Genomic DNA, 21,541 nt, shown 5'->3' with positions numbered 1-21,541 from the left:
GTTTAAGTGTTTTTATCTGGTTGAATTTTGTCAAATTCTTTTTCTGCATCTATTGAGATGATTGTATGACTTTTCGTGTTGAGTCTATTGATATGATGTATTATGTTAATTGATTTTCAAATATTGAACCAGTCTTTCACACCTGGAATAAATCCCACTTGATTTTGGGATGTAATTATTTTTATACATTGCTGGATTTAATTTGCTAACATTTTGTTGAGGATTTTTGCATTTATGTTTATGAGAAATAGTGGTCTTTAGTTTTCCGGTCTTGTGATGTCTTTGTCTGGTTTTGGTATACAGGTAATGCTGACTTCATAAAATGAGCTAGGACGTGCCCCTTCTGCTTCTATTTTCTGGAAGAGATTGTAGAGAAATTGCATCATTTTTTTCTTTGAATGTTTTGGTAGAATTCACTGGTGAAACCATCTGCATCTGATGCTTTCTGATTTAGAAGCTTATTAATTACTGATTCAGTTTCTTTAATATCAATAGATTTAGCCTATTCAGCTTATCTATTTCTTGTCCTGGTAGCTTGTGCCTTTCAAGGAGTTGGTTTATTTCATGTCAGCAAATTTGTTGGCATATAGTCGTTCATAATATTTCTTTATTATGCTTGTGGTATCAGTGTGATTCAGTAGTGATGAATTTCTGATATTAGTAATTGATATTCTCTTTCATTTCTGATATTAGTAATTTGTTTTCTCTCTTTTTTTTCATGGCTAGCCTGGCTAGAGGCTTATCAATTTACTGATCTCTTTAATAAAGAACTAACTTTTGATTTGATTGATTTTTCTCTACTGATTTTTCTACTTTCAATTTCATTGATTTCTGCTGATTTTTACTTTTCTTCCCACTTAATTTAATTTGTTGTTTGTTTTCTAGTTTCTTAAGGTGGAAGCTTAGATCACCAATTGTAGACGTTTCTTAATATGTGCATTCAATGCTGTAAGTTTTCCCCAAGCACTGCTTTTGCTGCGTCACATGTATTTTGATAAGTTGTATTTTCAATTTCATATAGTTACAAGTATTTTAAATTTCTCTTGAGATTTCTTCATTTACTTATATTTTACTTAAATACCTTATTTAATCTCTAACTATTTTGAGGTTTTTCAGCTGTCTTTCTGTTATTGATTTCTAGGTTTGTTTCCATTGTCAGCTAGGAGCATACTTCAGTATAATTTCTTTTTTTTTTTTTTAATTATTTATTTTATTTATTTTTGGCTGCGTTGGGTCTTCCTTGCTGTGTGCGTGCTTTCTCTAGTTGCGGAGAGCGGAGGCTACTTTTCGTTGTGGTGCGTGGGCTTCTCATTGCGTTGGCTTCTCTTGTTGGGGAACACGGGCTCTAGGCACGCGGGCGTCCGTACTTCTGGCTCGCGGGCTCTAGAGCACAGGCTCAGTAGTTGTGGCGCACGGGCTTCGTTGCTCCTCGGCATGTGGGATCTTCCCGGACCAGGGCTCGAACCCATGTCCCCTGCATTGGCAGGCGGATTCTTAACCACTGCACCACCAGGGAAGCCCTGATTTCTATTTTAAATTTGTTAAGGTGTGTTTTTGGCCCAGAATGTGGTCTGTCATGGTGAATATCAGTATGACCTTGGGAAGAATGAGTAGTCTGCTGTTGTTGGATGCAGTATTCTATATTCAAGTAGATCTAGTATTCAGTTAGATTTAGTTGATTTTTTGTTGGTGTTCAGTTAAGCTATACTCTTAATTGATTTTCTGCCTACTGGATCTATAAGTGATAGAGGTGAGTTGAAATTTGCAACTATGCTAGTGGATTTGTTTATTTCTCCTTGTAATTCTATCAGTTTTTAAATCATGCAATTTGATGCTCTATTGTTAGGTGGATACGCATGGGTTATTATGTTGGAGAAATGACCCCTCCAGCATTATGTAATGCCCCTTTTTCTCCCTGAGACTATTCCTTGTTCTGAGATCTGCTGTCTCTGAAATTAATGTAGCTACTCCAGGTTTTATTAGTGTTAGCATGGTTTATCTTTCTTCATCCGTTCATTTTTAATCGGTCTGTGTCTTTATATTTAAAGTGGATTTTTTGTACACAACTTATAGTTGGGTTTTGTTTTTAATCCACCCTGACAGTATCTGTCTTTTAATTAGTGTACTTTAGACCATTCATACTTAAAGTGATTATTTAAATAGTTGGATTATTATGTATTTGTAACTGTTGTCGGTTACCCTGTTGTTTGCAATATATATTTACAACTAATCCACGCCCGCTTTTTAATAACACTATACTGCTTCATGGTGGTAATGGTATAAATGCGTATTCCTATTTCTTTCCTCCCATTCCTTATAACATTGCTGTCATTTATTACCCTTTTCTGTAAGCTACAGTCACCCCATACATGGTTGGCATTATTGTTTTGAATTAGTTGTTATCATTTAGATCAATTAGTTATGAGTCTAAAAGAATCTTGAAATTTACTTAGTAGTCTGTTGTTAGCAGTAGTTGGGCTTAATAATTCTGAATATGTTTTCTTTTTATTGTAGGATAGAGTAAATGAAAAAAATGTTGTTCTTGGGAAACAGACTTTTCATTATGGTAGGAGAGAGAAAGTACAAATATGGGATGGGGGAAGGTGAGGAAGAAACCTGTTACCTTGGATTTGAATTAGAGTTATCAGGACAAACTTACAAAAACCATAAGTATATCGTATGTGTACGTGTTTATATTTATTTCCTATTCTGACCATTGAAACAGTCTAAAAGGAATGATACCACAGTAGCAGTGAACATATCTAATGTCCAAATTTTGGTTTCTAAAGACTGTTCCCCCACTGAAAGAAGCCAGAGCTCTTTGGAGAAATGTCTGATTTTAGGTCTGGAGCAGGGAAAGTGAAAGGTGAGCCTGGAATATCTTTGTGAGTCAAAAAACAAGGAAGTGTTCAAATACTAAAAGGAACATGTCAGAAGGACATAGAAACATGTTAAATACTAAAAGGAACATGTCAGGATATAACCTTACAAGGACTTTGAACATTAAAAAGTACAGTGATAATGGATTATAGCACCTTGAATAAAGAATCCATGAAGCCATGGTGATTACTCAAGATGGTGGGGTAGGGAAGAAGATGTTTTTATAGAAAAATAGTTGGAATGATAGAAAATCACCATTTTTGAAACCACCAATGTAAAAATAAAGGAATTATCATGGCCGTGTGAGATACAGGCCCTTTATCTTTTTCCAAATGGGTATCCAGTTGTCCCAAGACCACTTATTCATCTTTACCCCACTGATTTGAAGGGCCATTTTTATCATGAGCTAAATTTCCATCTGGTCTTTCTGTTCTGTTTTATGGTCTCTGTAGATGTTACACTTCTACATTATTTTATGATTAAAGCTGTGTTGTGTTTTAGTGTGTGGTAGGGCTAGGTATTCCCTCCTTCACCTTTGCTCTTTCTTTTTTTTTTTTTTTTTTTCCTTGGTTCTTCCTGCATGGTCATTTTTCCACATGAGTTTTGGAATCTCCATGTATAGTTTCAGAAAAAGGCTTGTTGGTATTTTTATTGACATTGTGTTGGATTTAAAATTAGGGAAATATTTATGATACTGCTTTTTTCCACCTAAAAACACGGTATGTGTTTCCATTTTTGCAATTCTATTTTGTTTTTTTTTTAAGGGGAGTTTTAGAAGTGCCCACCAGTAGGGTTTGCACATTTATGTTAAGTGTACCCCAGGTCATCCTGTCTCCTGTCTGGTTGTTCATAAAAATGAGATGACTTCTTTCAATATATCTTCTGTGTGTTTGCCTTTCTTCCTCCCTCCCCCCCCTCCTCCTCCCTCCCTCTCTCTCTTTTCTTCCTTGTATATGAAGGCTATTGTATCTGGATATTTAATTTCATGTCTTTTAAATAATGCTCTTTTGTTGCAGTAGTTTTTTATTTGATTGTTTTGGGTTTTCTAGGTTTACAATCATCATCTGTTAATGATTTTCCAAGTTGTTTCTAAAATTTGGGTATTATAAAAATTGCATATCTCTTTTTGTTCATGTGATGGAGTTCTGGGTTAGTTCATTATGTTTTTATTGTAGGTTCTTACTACTTTTGTAGTATTTTAAGGAACCTGAATTATATATGGTTTATCAAAAGTATTCTGTCAGTGGTTTTCAGTTCTTTGTGTATTACAAGTGATTTGTTAGTAAAACTAGTTAAATTATTGAGGTCTACAGAATTCTAAAGTAACAATATATGCTCATGGTAAAATAAAAAAAACAAACAAACAAAAAACACTGTGGAAGGGTGTCATCTCTTCACTTTCAAACCGGTTCATCAAAAGTAAAGACTTTAAACTTATATTTTGAGTCTTTGCTGTGAATGATAATTTTATTCACTTTCTGGTTTGTGTTACCTTTATAATTATTTTTATAGACAGTATCTGGACTTTTTTGGTGTAAGGTCAGAAAATGTTTGCTGTTCTATATCTTTCATCTTCTAACTATACAATTTCTGTCATGTGTAACTTTATAACATCAAAGTTTATGATAGTTACATTTTGTTCTCTTACAGTTGTCCACTGCTGTATCTATAGATTGAGTATAAATAGGGTTTATAATATTATTGATAATAGTTATGTTGGTACTGCTTTCAGTATATCTCTAGAAGCAGTCTGCTTTCCATCTCCACTCCACAGCATGAAGCCTGTGTGCTGTCATCTCTCATCTGGATCTCTGCAGTAGCCTCTTGTTTGGTATCCTCCACTATACTTTTTTTTTTCTTTTTTGTAACTGTAGGTGAAATTCACATAATACAAAGTTTACCGTTTTAATTTTTCAAAGTGTACATTCAGTAGTTTTTAGGTTATTCACCATGTTGTACAGCCATCATCACTGTCTTAATTCCAGAACACTTTTATTACTTTCAGAACAAGCCCATACTCTTTAGTCAGTTCCTCCACATTCCCCCTCCCCCCAGTTTCCAGAAACCACTAATTTCCTTTCTGTCTTTACAGGTTTGCCTACACTAGGTATTTCACAGAAGTAGAAACATACAATATGTGGCTTTTTGTGTCTGGGTTCTTTCAGCCTAATGTTTTCAGAGTTCGTCTGTGTTATAGCATGCATCAGCACTTCATTCCTTTTTATGGCTGAATAATATTCCATTGACTGGATATAGCACATTTTGTATTTTTACTTTTTAGATATTATGAGTAATGCTGCTAAATACTTGTGTACGATTATTTGTTTGAGCATAGGTTTTCATTCTTTTGGATAGGTATCTAGGAGTAGAATCATTGGGTCATATGGTAATTTTATGTTTAGTGTTTGGAGGAACCACCAAACTGTATGAGAATATGAGAGTATGTATGAGAGCTCCTGTGTCGCCACACCTTGTCAATGCTTGTTTGTTTCCTTTTTTAAATTACAGCCATCTTATTGGGTATGAAGTGACACCTCATTGTGGTTTTGATTTGCATTCCTCTAATAACAAATTATGTTGAGCCTCATTTCATTTATGTATCTTCTTTGGAGAAATATCTATTCAACTCCTTTGCCTGTTTTTCAGTTGGGTTGTCTTTTTGTTGTGAATAGTAAGAATTCTGTATATAATCTGAATATAAACCCCATATCAGATGTATGATTTGCAGATATTTTCTGTGGCTTGTTTTTTCACTTCCATGGTAATTTTGAGGAAGTCTGGTTTATCTGTTTTTTCTTTTGTTGCTTGTCCTTTTGTTGTCGTATTTAGGACACTGTTGCCTAATCCAGGATCATGAAGATTTATACCTTTGCTTCCTTCTAAGAGTGTTATAGTTTTAGCTCTTAGATCCATTTTGAGATAATTTTTGTATGTGGTGCGAGGAAAGGGTCCAACTCCATTCCTTTGTGGCTGAGTGTCTAGTTGTCCCACCACTATTTGTTGAAAAGTCTTGCACCGTTGAATGGTCTTGGTATCCTTGTCAAAAACCAATTGATCATAAACTTTTATTTACTTAGGTCTTCCTTAATTTCTTTCAGTGGTGTTTTATAGTTTTCAGTGTACAGTCTTGAACTTTCTTGATTAAGTTTATTCCTAAGTATTGTCTTTTTTTGGTGTTATTACAAATTGAATTGTTTTCCTAATCTCATTTTTGAAATGTTTATTGATAGTTATAGAAATATAACTGATTTTTATATATTGATATTGTATCATGCAACTTTATTGAGTTCATTTATTAGCTCTAATAGTTTTTGGTGGATTCATTGGGATTTTCTGTGTATAAGATCATGTTATTTGTGAATGGAAATTGTTTTACTTCTTTTTTTTTTCCTATCTGGATGCCTTTTATTTCTTTTTCTTGCCTAATTACCCTGGCTAGAACTTCCAGTACAACATTGAATAGAAGTGGTGAAAACAGACATCCTTATCTAGTTATTTATCCTAAGGAGAAGACTTTCAGTCTTTTAACATTAAGTATGATGTTAGTTGTGGGTTTTCTATAAATGCCCATTATTAGGTTGAAGAAGTTTCCTTCTGTTACTAGTTTGTTGCGGTTTTTAAATTATTATTTTTTAAAAAAATCATTTAAAGCATGTTGGATTTTGTCCAGTGTTTCTTCTGCATCAGTTGAGATGATCATGTAGCTTTCAAATGTTTTCTTTTATTCCGTTCGTTTGATGTATTACTTTGATTGATTTTTTGTGCTGAACCAGCCTTGCATTCCTGGGATAAGTCCCTCTTGGTCATGGCTGCTAGATTTGGCTTGCTAGTATTTTGTTGAGGACTTTTACATCTGTATGCATAAGGGAAATTGGTCTAGTATATTCTAGTATATTCTTGCTTGTTTCTAATCTGTTTTCTGCACTGTGGCCTGAGTGATCTTTTTAAAATGCAAGTTTGAACGTAGAAGTACATTTCCCCAACTTGAAAAAAAACTATTAGAAATGCATAGCAAACATTATGCTAAATGGTGAAATACTTAGAAACATTTTCATTAAAGACATTGATAAAATAAGGGAACTTATTATTTTTGCTAATATTATGTTGGATTTGAAGTCCTAGCTAAAGTAAAACAGCAAGAGAAGGAAATGAGAAATTAACATTGGAGCAGAAAATGTAACTGCCAATATTTCTAGATAATGATTGTTGTCTTAGAAAATTGAAGAGAACCACTTGTTAAGTCTATTAATATTTCATAAATTTGCCAGAAAAAGTTCATATAAAATAGCACGAAACTTTCCACGTACTCTCAATTTGTGATTAGAAAATATAACTGATATAGAAATAAAAGCATTCACAAGGGGCAACAGATAGCCTTTGAAGATGTGCAAGTTGAAAAAGTCTCAAGTCTTTATTGAGGAAAAAACCAAGACCTGAAAACTTGGAGCATTGCACCATGTTATAAAGGGAAAGAGTTAATACTTTAAATATGTCAGTTTCCTAAATATTAAACAACAAATATCCTAACAGTGTATTTTAAATTTCATTGAAAAGAGTTGTGTTTAAGAATATTTAAGACATTTTGAAAAATAATAGCTGGTAGATGTGGTGCTTACTGTACATTAGATAACAAAACATACAATATTGTTATAATAATTAAAGTAGCAGAACATTAGAATAAGAGTGGACCAAGAAATTGACAGTAAAACAGAGTAGAGAGTCCAGAGAGTGATTTTTATAGTTATTTAGTATACAGTTGTTTGATTTTTGAAATCAGAAAGAAAATAGGGTACTATTTTATGAATGGTGCTAGCCAAAAATGTTTATGCATTTTAGAGAAAATAAGACACCTGCGGAGTTGAGAACAGCAGAAATGAAAGTAATCAATGTTAGGAGAAAGTATTAGAGAATTGTTTCAAAACATTAGGGTAGAGAGATCCTTGATTTTGCTTTAATTGGTTTAGTTTTCCTTTTTCTTAATTACCTATACAGTTAGTATTGTGACCAATATTTAACATGGTTTGTTTTGAGAACTAGCAGTGCCTTCCTCCACCCCATTTCCCATACTCCAGAAGCAGTTATTTAAAACCCTTTGGCTGATTCTTTGGGGTATATGTTATTTCATTTGAAATAACATACATGTATTTCTACTTCTGTAATTTTCAAATTTAGGTATTACCTGTCTATTGACTTTTTGCAATGGAGGGTAAGGGTTTGGCCCCCTTTCACACTCCACCACAAATGTGTACCTTCTCTTTTGCCGTCATCCTCACTCCATGTTTCTCTGGTAATTTGGCTCTATTTCTAGGTCTAAGTGAATGTTGCCATGTTTTTTTTTTAAATTTTTAAAAAAAAATAGCTTTATTGAGATATAATTCATATACCTTAAAATTCTCCTATTGAAATGTAAAGTTTAATGGCTTTTAGTATATTTACAGAGTTGTGCATCTATCACCACAATCAATTATTGAACATTTTCATTGCTCCGAAAAGAAACTTAACACTTTTTAGCTGTCGCTGCTCAATCCCTCCATCTCTACCAGTCCTAGACAACCACTAATCGACCTTTTTAGTCCCGTCTGATTTGTCTCCTCTCAACATTTCATGTAAATGGAATTATAAGGTATGTGCTCCCTTGTGACTGGCTTCTTTCACTCGGCATGTTTTCAGGGTTCATCCATGTTGTACGTGTATTGATACTTCGTTGTTTTTTTTAGGCCAAATATTACACTGCGTGGATATACTACATTTTGTTTATCTATTCATCAGCTGATGGATATTTGGGTTCTATCCACCTTTTGAGTATTTTGGATAATGCTGCTCTGATCATTTTGGTGTATTTGTGTGGACGTGTGTTTTCATTGTAAACCCTTTTTAAGGAAGATACTAAGCCCGAAAGTTGCAAAGGCAATAATATACTATATAAAAAGTTAAAACTATGGTGCAAAAATATACCATAAACAAGTTGAATTTTAAAAGTGAATGATAGGGAAAAGATCTGTTTTATAAATAATGAATTAATGTCTGTAATCTAAAAATTTATTAATTGAAATGCAAAAGACAAGTTTGATAAGATAGGCAAACAATAAGAACAGTTAATTCAGAAAACAAATGACAAATGATTATTAAACTTAGTTAACTCAACTTTGGTTCGTAAGATTAGGTGAAACTTGATACATAATGATGTTATTTTCCCATATATTGTCAGAGATTTATAATATTCAGTGTTGAGTGGTAGACCAGTGATTCTCAATAACATGTTTAATGAGGTCCCCTTACTGACCTGAGATGAAATGTATAGATAATGTAAGCAGCTCACACACATAATTTAAAAAATCTTTAATAAAACAAAAGGAAGGTAATTTATGGCAAAATAACTTATTTAAATATATAATTTTCCTGCTGTGATCATTAAAATATAAATAAGTTAGGATTTAAGAGAAGTAAGAAGACTAGAAGCCATTTCACAAAGTAAGTAGCGGAAAATAAAAAACAGGTGGTATAAGGGGATATTAGAATAAAACCTAGTATTGGGTTAGTAATAACAGACCAAACTTATTTGTATATGATAAGAGACTGAGACAATAGCCTGAACTGAAGAAAGGATAATATGCCAAGGTAAATTTTCAACTGAGTGGAAGTGGTATTCTCACAAATGAGCCGTGCCTTATTTATTTATTTATTTTGAGTCAAAATAATTCTCTGCTGGGATGTGGGAGAGGGTGGTGACAGAGTAAATTGTAAGATTCAGTTCTCATTGAAACCAAGTCAAACGGAAGTTCTCTCTTACCAGTAATATACTTGAAAATGCAGTGAATGTAATTAGACTTAACATAATTTTTTTTTTCTTTGTTTGATGGGTACCATGTAAAACAGAATTTATTATAATTCCTCTAATTTTAGGGCAAAAACCTTGTACTCGAAAAGAGCATATGTATCTGTGTGTAAAGTTATGAGTTTTGTGTGTTCCAGTGTAATAGATACTATGCTAGTGTATCTCATACATCTTGTCTAACAAAGTCTGGTGGTTCCATACCAAGTGGTACACAGAATTGCCACAGAAAGTTCTAAATGGCCTGAAGGAGCTGAGTTCCAGTGTCCTAACTTCTGTATTTCTTTATAGATAAGTTAATGTGTATAATGTAAGACTAATTTGTTGGTACAGTTGTGTCTTAGTACAATGTAGAGGTAGTTTAAAAATATATTAGAAGTGATCTTAATTTCAGATTGATTTTGTATATTTTTTGAGAATTAGTGATAATATAAATATTAAAATATGTGGGCAAGGAAGTGTCGTTTTGCAGGTAATACATATAATTGGAGCTCTATTAAGATGTGCTACTGTGAATAAATAGGTACTGGTGATTTGGCTGGACAGTATCTGTATTTTTGAGAGTTATCTGTTAAAATTTAAGAATACACATTCTGTTGGACCTAGAAATTCCACTTCTTGATAGCTGTCAGAGAAATATTTATTGTACAGAAAAGAAATCTTCAAGAATGTTGATTGCAGCATTGCAGTATCTTAGGAAAATGCTCATGAAAAGGAAACGAAATAATGGAAATTCATTTCACAGAATATTATGAATTAAAAGGAATGTCTTGATGTAGAAAGATCTTTAAGGCCAAATTAAGTAAATAAAGGAAATATGTATGAAACTATTTACGTAGAACAGCGTCAACAGAAAATACTCTGTGGTCCCATTTATGTAAAATAGCAACAATAAGCAAAACTATAGTCCCAACTCTATTTCTGTATGTAAATATATTTTGTGGAAGGTTACATATCAGCAGATTACTATGGCTACCTCTGGGAAGGAGAATGGAATGGGTCCAGGGAAGGAGGACTTTCACTTGGGGTGTATCACTTCAATTTTGTATGAGCAAAGTGTATTCATATATATATATATTTTTAAGTCCCAGCTGAGTCACTTTGTTCATCTTTCAGTTTTGTGAGCTCTGTAGAGCAGGGTTGATGCTGTAATATGAACTTGTTGAAGATTCACCAAGAATTTTATGATATTTTGTCAAAAGACAGGAAAAGTCTGAAATAGGAATTTAATAACCTTAATAACCTAGCAAACTTGTTTTGGCTAGGCTATGTGATGAGGATGCATGATAATTGAGTTATTGAGAAGCTGTTAATTGTGAAATAAAGTGGGGCAGTTACAAAATGAAAACAATAGGCCCTGCAGAATAAAGTAAGGTTTTATTCCATTTTGGGGTATCAGTAACTTACTGATACATTTGGTGGGACAATTGTTAGGCACAGGATGATTCGTTTTAAATTACAGAGCTGATTTCCAACTGTTTGAGGTAGAAGTGCTCAAAACATCAGGCCTCAAACATGGGACCAACACCACTGGAATTAACTATGGTAGAAGCATTTTGATGGCACTTTACAATTTAGTAATAATGTCAACAGTATCCTATCTAGCATCTATTCATTATGGTAACACTTTAATTATTGCATCAAAGTGTTTGCAGAAGGGACAATAATAATTAAATGCTTATGTTGAAAGCTTTACATATGTCTTACCATATGATCCTCACAACCGTCCCACAGAGTTTGGAACTATTAGTATCTTCACTTAACAGGGTAAGAAACTGAGGGTCAGAGAGGTTAAGTGACTGTCCAGTGTCACATAGCTAGTGGCAGACTGGGATTTCAGTCCCAGCAGTCCGACCTCAGAGCCTGCATTCTTAGCCTGTACCCTTAGAGTTGATAACCAGCTTGGGTGTCTCAAAGGCACTTGAGATTCACTTTAATTCAAAACTGAACTCATGAACCTTATCCCCCGGCACCCTCACCTTGGTGTTTTTTATGGTTCTCTGTCTCATTGAATGTCATCTTCTTTTCATCCAATTGCTGAAGCCAAAACTTTATTAGACACTCCTAATACCTCCTTTCAATGCATTCAGTCCTCAATCCAGTCAATCATTAACTCATTTTACATTTACCTCTTGAATAGCTTTTGAGTCCTTTCACTTCCTTCTACTTCTAACTCAGCTAACCTCAGCCAAACCTGTTATCTGTTGACTGGACTGCAGCTTGTGCCTGGAAGTGTCTAGCCCTGTACACTTTGGCATGGTCTCCAAATATAGAAACGAATCCTCCCCACTGGTTGTATATGTGTGTTTATACAATACTTAAAACTCTCTCAGTGGTTACTCCTTATTTTTTAACAGGGCCTGTAATGACAATATCTGGCTGGTGCTGACCTCTCCTGTCATTGGGTACTCTTCTCCTCCTTCTGGCATGACTATTTTATGATTTCTCCTATGTTGTTCCTGCCTGTAATCCAGCACCCCCGTCTCCCCCAATACTCATCTTCCCAATCTCAACTCAGATAGCACTGTCTTGGATAAGCTTTCCCTGACTATCCCTGTTTGCCCCCAGACCATATCAATTCTGGTTACAAATTACTGTAGCACCGTTCAGAGCATGTAAAGCATTTTGAATTGTATATTTCTATGATTTTTTTATTGATGTTTGTCTTTCCTTTTTAGACTGTAGTTCCTTGAGGGCTGAGCACCATAATGTGTACTCAGTACATTTGAATGAATTAATATCTAGTCTTAACCACTTGGTTTTCTTCTGAGGAAACTAAAGCATGAACAGTGTAGCACAGTCTCATTTTTCCTTCAAGTGTGGAGTTAGATTGCTATTTACTAGCTGAAGGTAGTTACTTAACCTCCTCAAGTCCCAATTATTTTATCTGTTCCACAAGGATAAAAACAGTACCTACCTCTTAGGTTGCTTTGGGGATTACGTAAGTCAATAAATGTAAAGCGCTGGGAACAGTGTTCAGCACATAATAAAGGACTCAATTAGTGGTAGCTGTTGTCATTAGTATTGGGACCTACCCAAGGTCATTCAGCTGTTTAATGCAGAGCCTGCCCTAGAAACCAGTTCTCCTTCATGATTTTCTCCTTACTGAGATCATTGGGAATTCTTGTAAATTTATTCTGCTGTGAGCCTAAGTTCGTTGAAAAATGGGTTTGTGAAGTTTCTTGCATAGAGAAGGCATGAGCACATTTTGTTGTCTTTGGTTTAACCCAATTACAAATAAGGATTACCCCTTTCCCTCTCCCCCTCAACCCCCTCTCCCTCCCCACCTCAACCCGCCCCCCACACAACCTTGCCCCATCTGGTGGAAGGCATTTTTATTATACAAGGAAAATTTGAGCTTCCTTGGGGGACAAGAAGGTCGGGTACAAGGTTTAGAGGACTTTGAATATCAAATTAAGGTCTTTGAACTCGGGTATTTTGGAAATAAGAAATAATTAAAGGATTTTAAACAGGGGGTGAATTCTATGCATGGAATTGGTTTTAGAAAATTGATCCGACTACAGCAATTGGAATGGGAGGCTGGATTTAGATGATGCTCTCTGATAAGATTAGGGAAGTTAGGAGGGAGAGCTGGGCTTTGTAGGAGAAAGAATGAACTTCCTGTAGATTCAGGTTGAATTGCTTGTTAGAATTCTAAGTGGAGGTGACTTCAGGTTAAGTACATGGGACAGAGCCAGGAGAGAAACCTAGGATGAAAATACTGAAAGCTATGTAGTAGGACAAAAAGAGTATTAACAGCTGGTGTACTAGCAAAAAAGCTGATCCCACAATGCTTGCCTGTGAGAAGGAATTGTTAGCTATTGTGTACTTCTGTATATATTGAAGATGAAAAACTATATTTTAAATAGTATTCTGTAATTTAGAATTTTCACCAGTAAGCGTGGCCTTCAACTAGTTAGTCTGATTTAATGATGTAAAATTTAGTAAAATGTGGCAGATTACCTTGGTGGTGTTTAAGGAGAGAGGAGTTGAAGGGAACATGCTGTTATAAAGTTCTTCTCTAAAAGGCTGTAGAAAAGTGAATATTAGGCATCAGATTGATTTTATAAATATATATACCACTTCTTCAAAATTATGCTTGAAAAGGAAGGTAAACATGAAAATTAGGATAAAGCTCTTGAAGTGAACCTCAAGGTGGTGTTAGATTCCTAAGTCCCAAGTCAACTAGCTGTGTATACGGGAGTCTGTACCCTGAATACGTCACTAACTCAAATGACTTTTTTTTTTTTCCCCTTAACTAGGAATTGTGGTGCTTGGAATAAACAGAGCTTATGCCAAAAATTCATTGAGTACAAATCTTATAAAAATGGTGAGTGTAAAGATTAAACTATTTGCTTCTAATATTAAGATACAGTGTTGATATCAATCTGAAAATGATTTTTTCCCCCTTTTCCTTCTTACCCTCCCTGTTTCTGTTTAGCTGTCAAAAGCTGTGGATGCTTTAAAATCTGATAAGAAAGTACGGACCATAATAGTCAGAAGTGAAGTCCCAGGCATATTCTGTGCTGGTATGTAAATAGATTAAAATTTTAAAACGAGTCTAATTTTTCCTTAGTAGTAGCCTATTTTCCATTATAAAGTGTTCCGTGGTTTGAATTCCATTAGTAACAATTCCTTTTTGTTTTTTTTACTGTTTTACAAGAAAAAAAAATGCTTTGTCAGTATTAGAAAGAAACCTTTGCAGCGTGTGGAAAAGTTGTTTTGGAAGTTGAACAATAATTTGAGCCATTAAAATATATGTTTGTAGTACATGAATAATATTTATGAAAGATGAGCTGTGCAGGAAGAATCACGTCTCCTGCTCCCAAGTGTGCTTTGTATGAAAAAAATGCTTTAATTAACTAGCAGTAGCTACCCCAGTATGGAATGTTACATATAGACACATGCTTTCTTGTTTGTAGTAGTGCCCACTCAAGTATGTGTCCACGAATTGTACTTTTAAATTGGTATCTACAGCAGCGAAATGTTTTTTCTGCTTGTACTGTGTTACCAAAAGCCAAAGATTAAGTTGTCTTGCATTTTCCATATTTGCAAATATTTCTAAGTCATGAGATTGAATGAATCTGTTTCAGTTAGTCAAAAATGTAGATGGTTAAATGATAAAAGATAAAAAATACTGACAACATACAGGATCGTTATAATTTACTAATAAGCAAATGAAGGCAGGCATTGAGGCGTAAAGTTTTTTTTTCAGTAAAAATATAAATGGGATAATCCATTTGAGATAATCAGACATTTGAGGGAACAACATACAGTATTTTATTCATTCAACAAGTACTTTTTGAGCATTTAGAGTATACCCAGAGCAATGCTGGGACTTGGAGGAGTATTTCTAGACAGAATGTTTTTAGTGTCTTCGTTGAGGCTGATGTTCTTCAGTTTCATTGTTAAAGGTCCTCAGGTTTTCCAAGCTTCCAACTCCATAGCTTCACCCTTAAAATATTGCAAAGTTTTATGGTATTTAGGAACATTCAGTGTAAGTGAGTTATATTTTAGCTTTTGATATAGTGTGCCATACGTAAAAGGATTAGTTTTAACTTGTTTGGCAGTCAAAGAGAGTAGGATTATTATGCTCAACTGCCTGGGTGATGACAATTTGCAGTACAATCTTCTGCTTTTACATCTGTCCAACTCGAGTAACACTATCCTCCTGGTAGGATTGTTGGAGGCTTGATGTGACAATGTACATAAACACAGTGTAGTAGTCAATAAATTATAGCTGTGAATAGTTTTTATAAGGGCTTTACATATATTTAAACATTTTTTCTTAAACAATATGAAAAACTTACACTGAGAGAATTAGAATTCTTGTATCTGTGACCTTAGGATCAGGTGACTGAGTGACTGAGTCTAACTTCGTGACCAATGGCTCTGAGGTCACTGCACTCAGGTCCTCTGAGGGCTGCTGAGGGGCTTATTAGGAAGACGTTGAGTAGTTTGGGAGCTTTTAAGGAAGGCCCAATTATGTGAATGTTTGAGGAGTGATAGTGATAGTGGCAGAATGACGCTTCAGAAAGAAGAGTTGATTATAACTAGCATTACTGTCTTTCTGTTGGTAATGGGTTTTGTAATTATAACACTATAATGACTGGTAGAATTCTTTTTGTTTTACCTATTCCTTTGCTGCCCATTGGTTTTGTGTCTCCACATTACCGATGTTCTTTGGAAAAGGCTTTAATGCTTTAGCACAGTTTACAAATATCTTTTATAGGTTGCCTTTTTGGGGACATACTAGGTAATATACCAAATGCTTTACCAGATTAACAAGTTAGCCTTGAATAGTTTTTTCCAAGGGCTTATCAAATCTATTTTCTTTGTTCTGTGTGCTTTTGCATGATCAGGATAATTTTTTCCTATGTTTTAACATAAGATTTTTTACCGTATTTTGTCCAAAAATAAAAGTTTGAATTATAGAAAAATTGGGGCAAATCATTTTAGTAACTTAGAGTATATAAATAAAACCATTCTTTCAAATTTCTCTGAAAGGTTTTCTTACGTACATTTGAAACAGGCAGTGTAGTATGTCTGTCTTTATTAATATGTACACGTTAAGTGTATTGTATGTTTAGATGCACAGAATCTCTTTACATACTTAAAATGAATATTTAAACTTATTATAGCCTATAAAAATAGTAGTATAAAAATTCTAATTTTTTTTTCTTTTGACATTTGTTTTCTTTTATCAACATAGATGTCAGTTTCTTTTTTTTTTTTATGCAGCAGGTTCTTATTAGTCATCAATTTTATACACATCAGTGTATACATGTCAATCCCAATCACCCAACTCATCACACCGCCCCCCTCCCCACCCCCCCACCCCTGCCGCTTTCCCCCCTTGGTGTCCATACGTTTGTTCTCTACATCTGTGTCTCAATTTCTGCCCTGCAAACTGGTTCATCTGTACCATTTTTCTAGGTTCCACATATATGCATTAATATACGATATTTGTTTCTCTCTTTCTGACTTACTTCACTCTGTATGAGAGTCTCTAGATCCATCCATGTCTCTACAAGTGACCCAATTTCATTCCTTTTTATGGCTGAGTAATATTCCATTGTACATATGTACCACATCTTCTTTATCCATTCGTCTGTCAGTGGGCATTTAGGTTGCTTCCATGATCTGGCTATTGTAAATAGTGCTGCAATGAACATTGGGGTGCATGTGTCTTTTTGAATTATGGTTTTCTCTGGGTATATGCCCAATAGTGGGATTGCTGGGTCATGAATACCAGTGATTTTTAATCTTTTGGGGTATGAGGTATCCTTTTTAAGTTCTTAAAATTTCATGCACTTACACATTGTAGTGGTCCTATGTTGATTGAGAAGATGTGTAATGTCAAAATGCCACTCTGGTTACAGTAATGTATTTAAATGAATTTTCTTTTACTAACCACAATGATAATCTAGATACAGAAAAATTTGTATCATAGTTATCATGGCTGTAGATGAACTTTTCTATACATATATGCTTTCAGATACCATGCCATACCCTAGGCATGACTCCAGTTTGGGAATCGATGTTACGTTTTCTTTCTTGTGGGTTCGAACATTGCTTCTGGGTTTTTGGCTTACCTATACTTCTCTTAGAATGCTGAGAAATATCATTTTGATAGTCAAAGCTCATTGTGAAGCACTGACTACATAGATTATATTAGAGATTGGCCTGAATGTGTGCTGTCTGCCCTGAATACTCTAGAAATTATTTTTTTATTCATTTAAAAATTTTATCTTGTTCTTTACATACACACAAACACACACACAAAGAAAAACTGAAATAATTTTGCTATTTCAAAATATTTTGGAGTCAAAATTTTAATATATTACCTATAATGAAATTATGAAAAAGACCTTTTGACTAGGCTACTGCATTGTATGTAAACATTTAATCCTAATCATCTGTTTATTTTTGTTCTTTCAGTGTTCTAACACTAAGTAGCAAAGTAGATATGTATTGTTTTTATCATGAAAATTTTATGAGAAATTACTGAGACGGAGGATTTTTTTCTCTTGAAATTCCTGAAATAGAGTATAAACAATTCTTGGTAATTGATTCCTGTGTGTAGAACTCTAAATTGAATGTTTCACTGAATTATACTAGTGTGGGTTTTTTAAAAAGTAAAGGTACTTTTGCTTCTGCTTTTGAGTTCTAGTAAATTATGTTCTGACTAAAAACTTCTCACTAAAATTGTCAGTGTGCTTTATTGAATGTTGTATTGTTCAAATGGATGTAGATGTCATGACATGGTTAGATATATGGAGGCCTCTGACAAACAAAGTTATCTAGTCAGTATTGTTTCAGAATCTTAGGTTAAGTTACATTTGTGTATTTGAATGTTAGTCCCTTAGAGAGTTTGATAAGTAAACTGAAAGGATAGATAATCCACAAATTTGTATTAGTTTAGCATAGGGTTCTTTTCTTGGAAATAAAAAAAAAATCTGTGTTATAGAGGTATGAATTACTTGCAGTAAAATGTACCAGTTTTAGTACATATGTAATTGATTAGTTTTGACATGTTTAAACCATGATGACAGTTGTGATATAGAACATGTTTATCCCTTAAAAAGCTTTCTTTTTTTGTTTTTAATTGAAGTATAATTGACCTATAATACTATGTTAGGTCCAGGTGCACAACATAGTGATTCATTCCATCTATATACAAAATGATCACCATGATAAGTCTAGTTACCAGTTATTAAATATTATTGACTATATTCCCCATGGTGTACATTTCATCCCTGTGACTCATTTATTTTGTAACTGGAAGTTTATACCTCTTAATCTCCCTCACCTATTTCATTCATCTCCCTACCCTCGTCCACTTTGGCAACCACTTGTTTGTTTTCTATCTATGACTCTGTTTTTGTTTGGTTATGTTTGTTTATTTGTTTTATAGATTCTACATATAAGTGAAATCATGCAGTATTTGTCTTTCTTTATCTAACTTATTTCACTTAGCATAATGCCCTCTAGGTCTATCCATGTTCTTGCAAATGGCAAGATTTCATTCTTTTTCATGGCTGAGTAATACTCTGCTGAACATATAGGTATATGTATCACATTTTCTTTATCCATTCATTTATCAGTGGACACTTAGGTTGCTTCCATATCTTGGCTGTTGTAAATAATACTGCAATGAACATATGGGTGCATATATCTTTTTGAATTAGTGTTTTTGTTTTCTTTGGAAGGATACCAAGTAGTGAAATTGCTGGATGGTATGATAGTTCTGTTTTTAGTTTTTTGAGGAACGTCCATACTGTTTTTCATAGTGGTTGCATGAATTTATATTCTCACCAACAGTGCACAAGGGTTCCCTTTTCTCCACATTCTCACCAACACTTGTTATTTGTTTTTTTGTTTTTTTAAAAAATAATAGCCATTCTGACAGGTGTGAGGTAGTATCTCACTGTGGTTTTGATTTATGTTTCCTTAATCATTAATGATTTCATGGATCTGTTGGCCATCTGTATATCTTTTTGGAAAAATGTCTATTCAGGTTCTCTGCCCATTTTTTAATCAGGTGTTTGTGTTTTTGATGCTGAGTTGTATGAGTTCTTTGTATATTTTGGATATTAACCCATTATCAGATATATCCTTTGCAAATATATTTTCCCATTCAGTAGTTGGTCTTTTCGTTTTGTTGATAGTTTCCTTCACTGTGCAAAAGCTTTTTAGTTTGATGTAGTATCATTTGTTTATATTTGCTTTTGTTTCCTTTACCTGAGGAGACATATCCAAAAAAATATTGCTAAGACCAATGTCAAAGAGCATACCACCTATGTTTTCTTCTAGTTTTATGGTTTCAGGTCTTATATTTAAGTCTTTAATTCATTTTGTGTTTATTTTTATATGTGGTGTGAGAATGTAGTCCAGTTTGATTCTTTTGCATTAGCTGTCCAGTTTTCCTAACACCATTTATTCCTACATCTTGTATTCTTTCCTCCTTTGTTGTAGATTAATTGCTAATAAAAGTGTGGGTTCATTTCTGTGCTCTCTGTTTTGTTCCATTAACCTGTGTATGTGTTTTTGTGCAGGTACCATATTGTTTTGATTACTGTAGCTTTGTAATATAGTTTGAAATCAGAGCCTGTGATACCTCTAGCTCTGTTCTTCTTTCTGAAGGTTGTTTTGGCTGTTTGGGGTCTTTTGTGTTTCCATACAAATTTTAGAATTATTTGTTCTAGTTCAAATGCCATGGGGATTTTGATAGGGATTGCACTGTATCTGTAGATTGCCTTCGGTAGTATGGTCATTGTAACAATAGTCTTCAAATCCATTAGCACAGTATATCTTTCCATTTGTTGGTGTTGTCTTCAATTTCTTACAGTTTTCCGAGTATAGGTCTTTTACCTCCTTGATTAGATTTATTCCTAGATATTTTTGATGCAATTGTACATGGGATTGTTTTCTTAACTTCTGTTTCTGATAGTTTGTTGTTAGTTTATAGAAAGGTGACAGATTTCAGTATATTCATTTTGTACCCTGAAACTTTATTGAATTCACTGATGAGTTCTAATAGTTTTTTGGTGGTGTCTTTAGGACTTCCTATATATAGTATCATGTCATCTGCAAACAGTGACAGTAAATTTCTTTACATCTATTCTCCTCAGTTCACTGAACAGCTTTATGATCTATCTTGAACTCTTTATCAGATAGTTTGTTTATCTCCACTTTTCTTAATTCTTCTGGCATTTTAATTTGTTTCTTTGAAACATATTCCTTTGTCGCCTCATGTTTCTCAGTTCTCTGTTTTTATTTCTGTGTATTAGGTGGGTTGGTTACATTTCCTGATCTTGGATAAGTAGCTTTATGTAGGCAATGTCCTGTGGGGTCCAGCAGCACACTCCTTTCTGGTCACCAGAGCTGTATGTTCTAGGGATGCTCCCTATGTGGCAGGGCTAACTACTGTGCTGGTAGGTGGTGAGGGCCTCTGGCCTGGTTGGCTGCCAGGCTCTGCCTCATGGGTGGGGTTGGGTTCTGGGGCACCTGGTTTCAGGGCCAGGTTGTCCTAGGGCTCGTACCAGCCTGCTGGTAGGTGGTGCTGTAAAAAATCTTTCTTATGCCCGTTTGTAGTCGGTCTTTTCCCCTATTCTGACCCCCTTAAAACACTGATCTCGTTGCTCTTACCATAGTTTTTCCTCTTCTAGAATGTCCCACATATGGAATCATTCTATAGGTGGCCTTTTGTATCTGGCTTCCTTCACTTAGCATAATGCTTTGAGATTCACCCATGATATATGTTTCAGTAGTTTCACTTTATTGCTGAGTATGATTTTCATTATATTGCTCAGTATTCATTTTATATGCTGAGGAGTCCATTGCATAGATATACCACAATTTGTTTATCTGTTTAGCTGTTAATGATCATCTGGGTTTTTCCAGTATTTTGGCTTTTATAAATATTGCTTCCATGAACAGTCACATATAAGTCATTTTGTGAACATATTTTCATTTCTCTTGGATAAATACTTAAGAGTGGAATTATTGGGTTTTATAATAACTGTACATTTTGTTTTGTAAGAAACTCCTACTGTTTTCTAGCCATTTTGCATTCCTGCCAGCAATGTATGAGCCTTCCAGGTGTTCCACATCCTTGTCAACACTTGATATTGTCAGTTTTTAATCTTAAACAACCTAGTGGGTATGTAGTTATATTCAATATATCATTGTGGTTTTAGACATCATTTCTCTAATGAGTAATGATTTTGAGCATCTTTTCTGGTGCTTTTTTGTCACCTGTATATCTTTTTTGGAGAGTGTTTATTCAGATCTTTTGCCCATGTTTTAATAGAAATAAAAGTTGTA

At 34.2% G+C, this 21,541-nt stretch overlaps 2 protein-coding genes across 8 annotated transcripts in view; one reads left to right on the top strand and one right to left on the bottom strand.

Annotated features, from left to right (window-relative positions):
- The window catches only part of NUP62CL (nucleoporin 62 C-terminal like), an 888,162-nt gene that overhangs the window by 25,902 nt on the left and 840,719 nt on the right, over positions 1-21,541 (bottom strand). The window lies entirely within an intron of this gene.
- AUH (AU RNA binding methylglutaconyl-CoA hydratase) overlaps positions 1-21,541 on the top strand; it is a 162,532-nt gene that overhangs the window by 5,212 nt on the left and 135,779 nt on the right. For 5 of the 7 annotated variants that reach the window (XM_082402987.1, XM_082402986.1, XM_082402984.1 and 2 more), the window contains exons 2-3: positions 13,975-14,042; positions 14,154-14,241. The exons of the other annotated variants lie outside the window; for them this stretch is intronic. In XM_082402987.1, coding sequence (XP_082259113.1) covers positions 13,975-14,042; positions 14,154-14,241 — 156 coding nt within the window. The remainder of the gene's footprint in view (positions 1-13,974; positions 14,043-14,153; positions 14,242-21,541) is intronic. 7 annotated transcript variants of the gene reach the window in all.

The sequence above is a fragment of the Balaenoptera borealis genome (assembly GCF_965194805.1).
Source record: "Balaenoptera borealis genome assembly, chromosome: 8".
Classification (NCBI taxonomy): Eukaryota; Metazoa; Chordata; class Mammalia; order Artiodactyla; family Balaenopteridae; genus Balaenoptera; species Balaenoptera borealis.
This window is presented reverse-complemented; position numbering and strand designations above follow the sequence as displayed.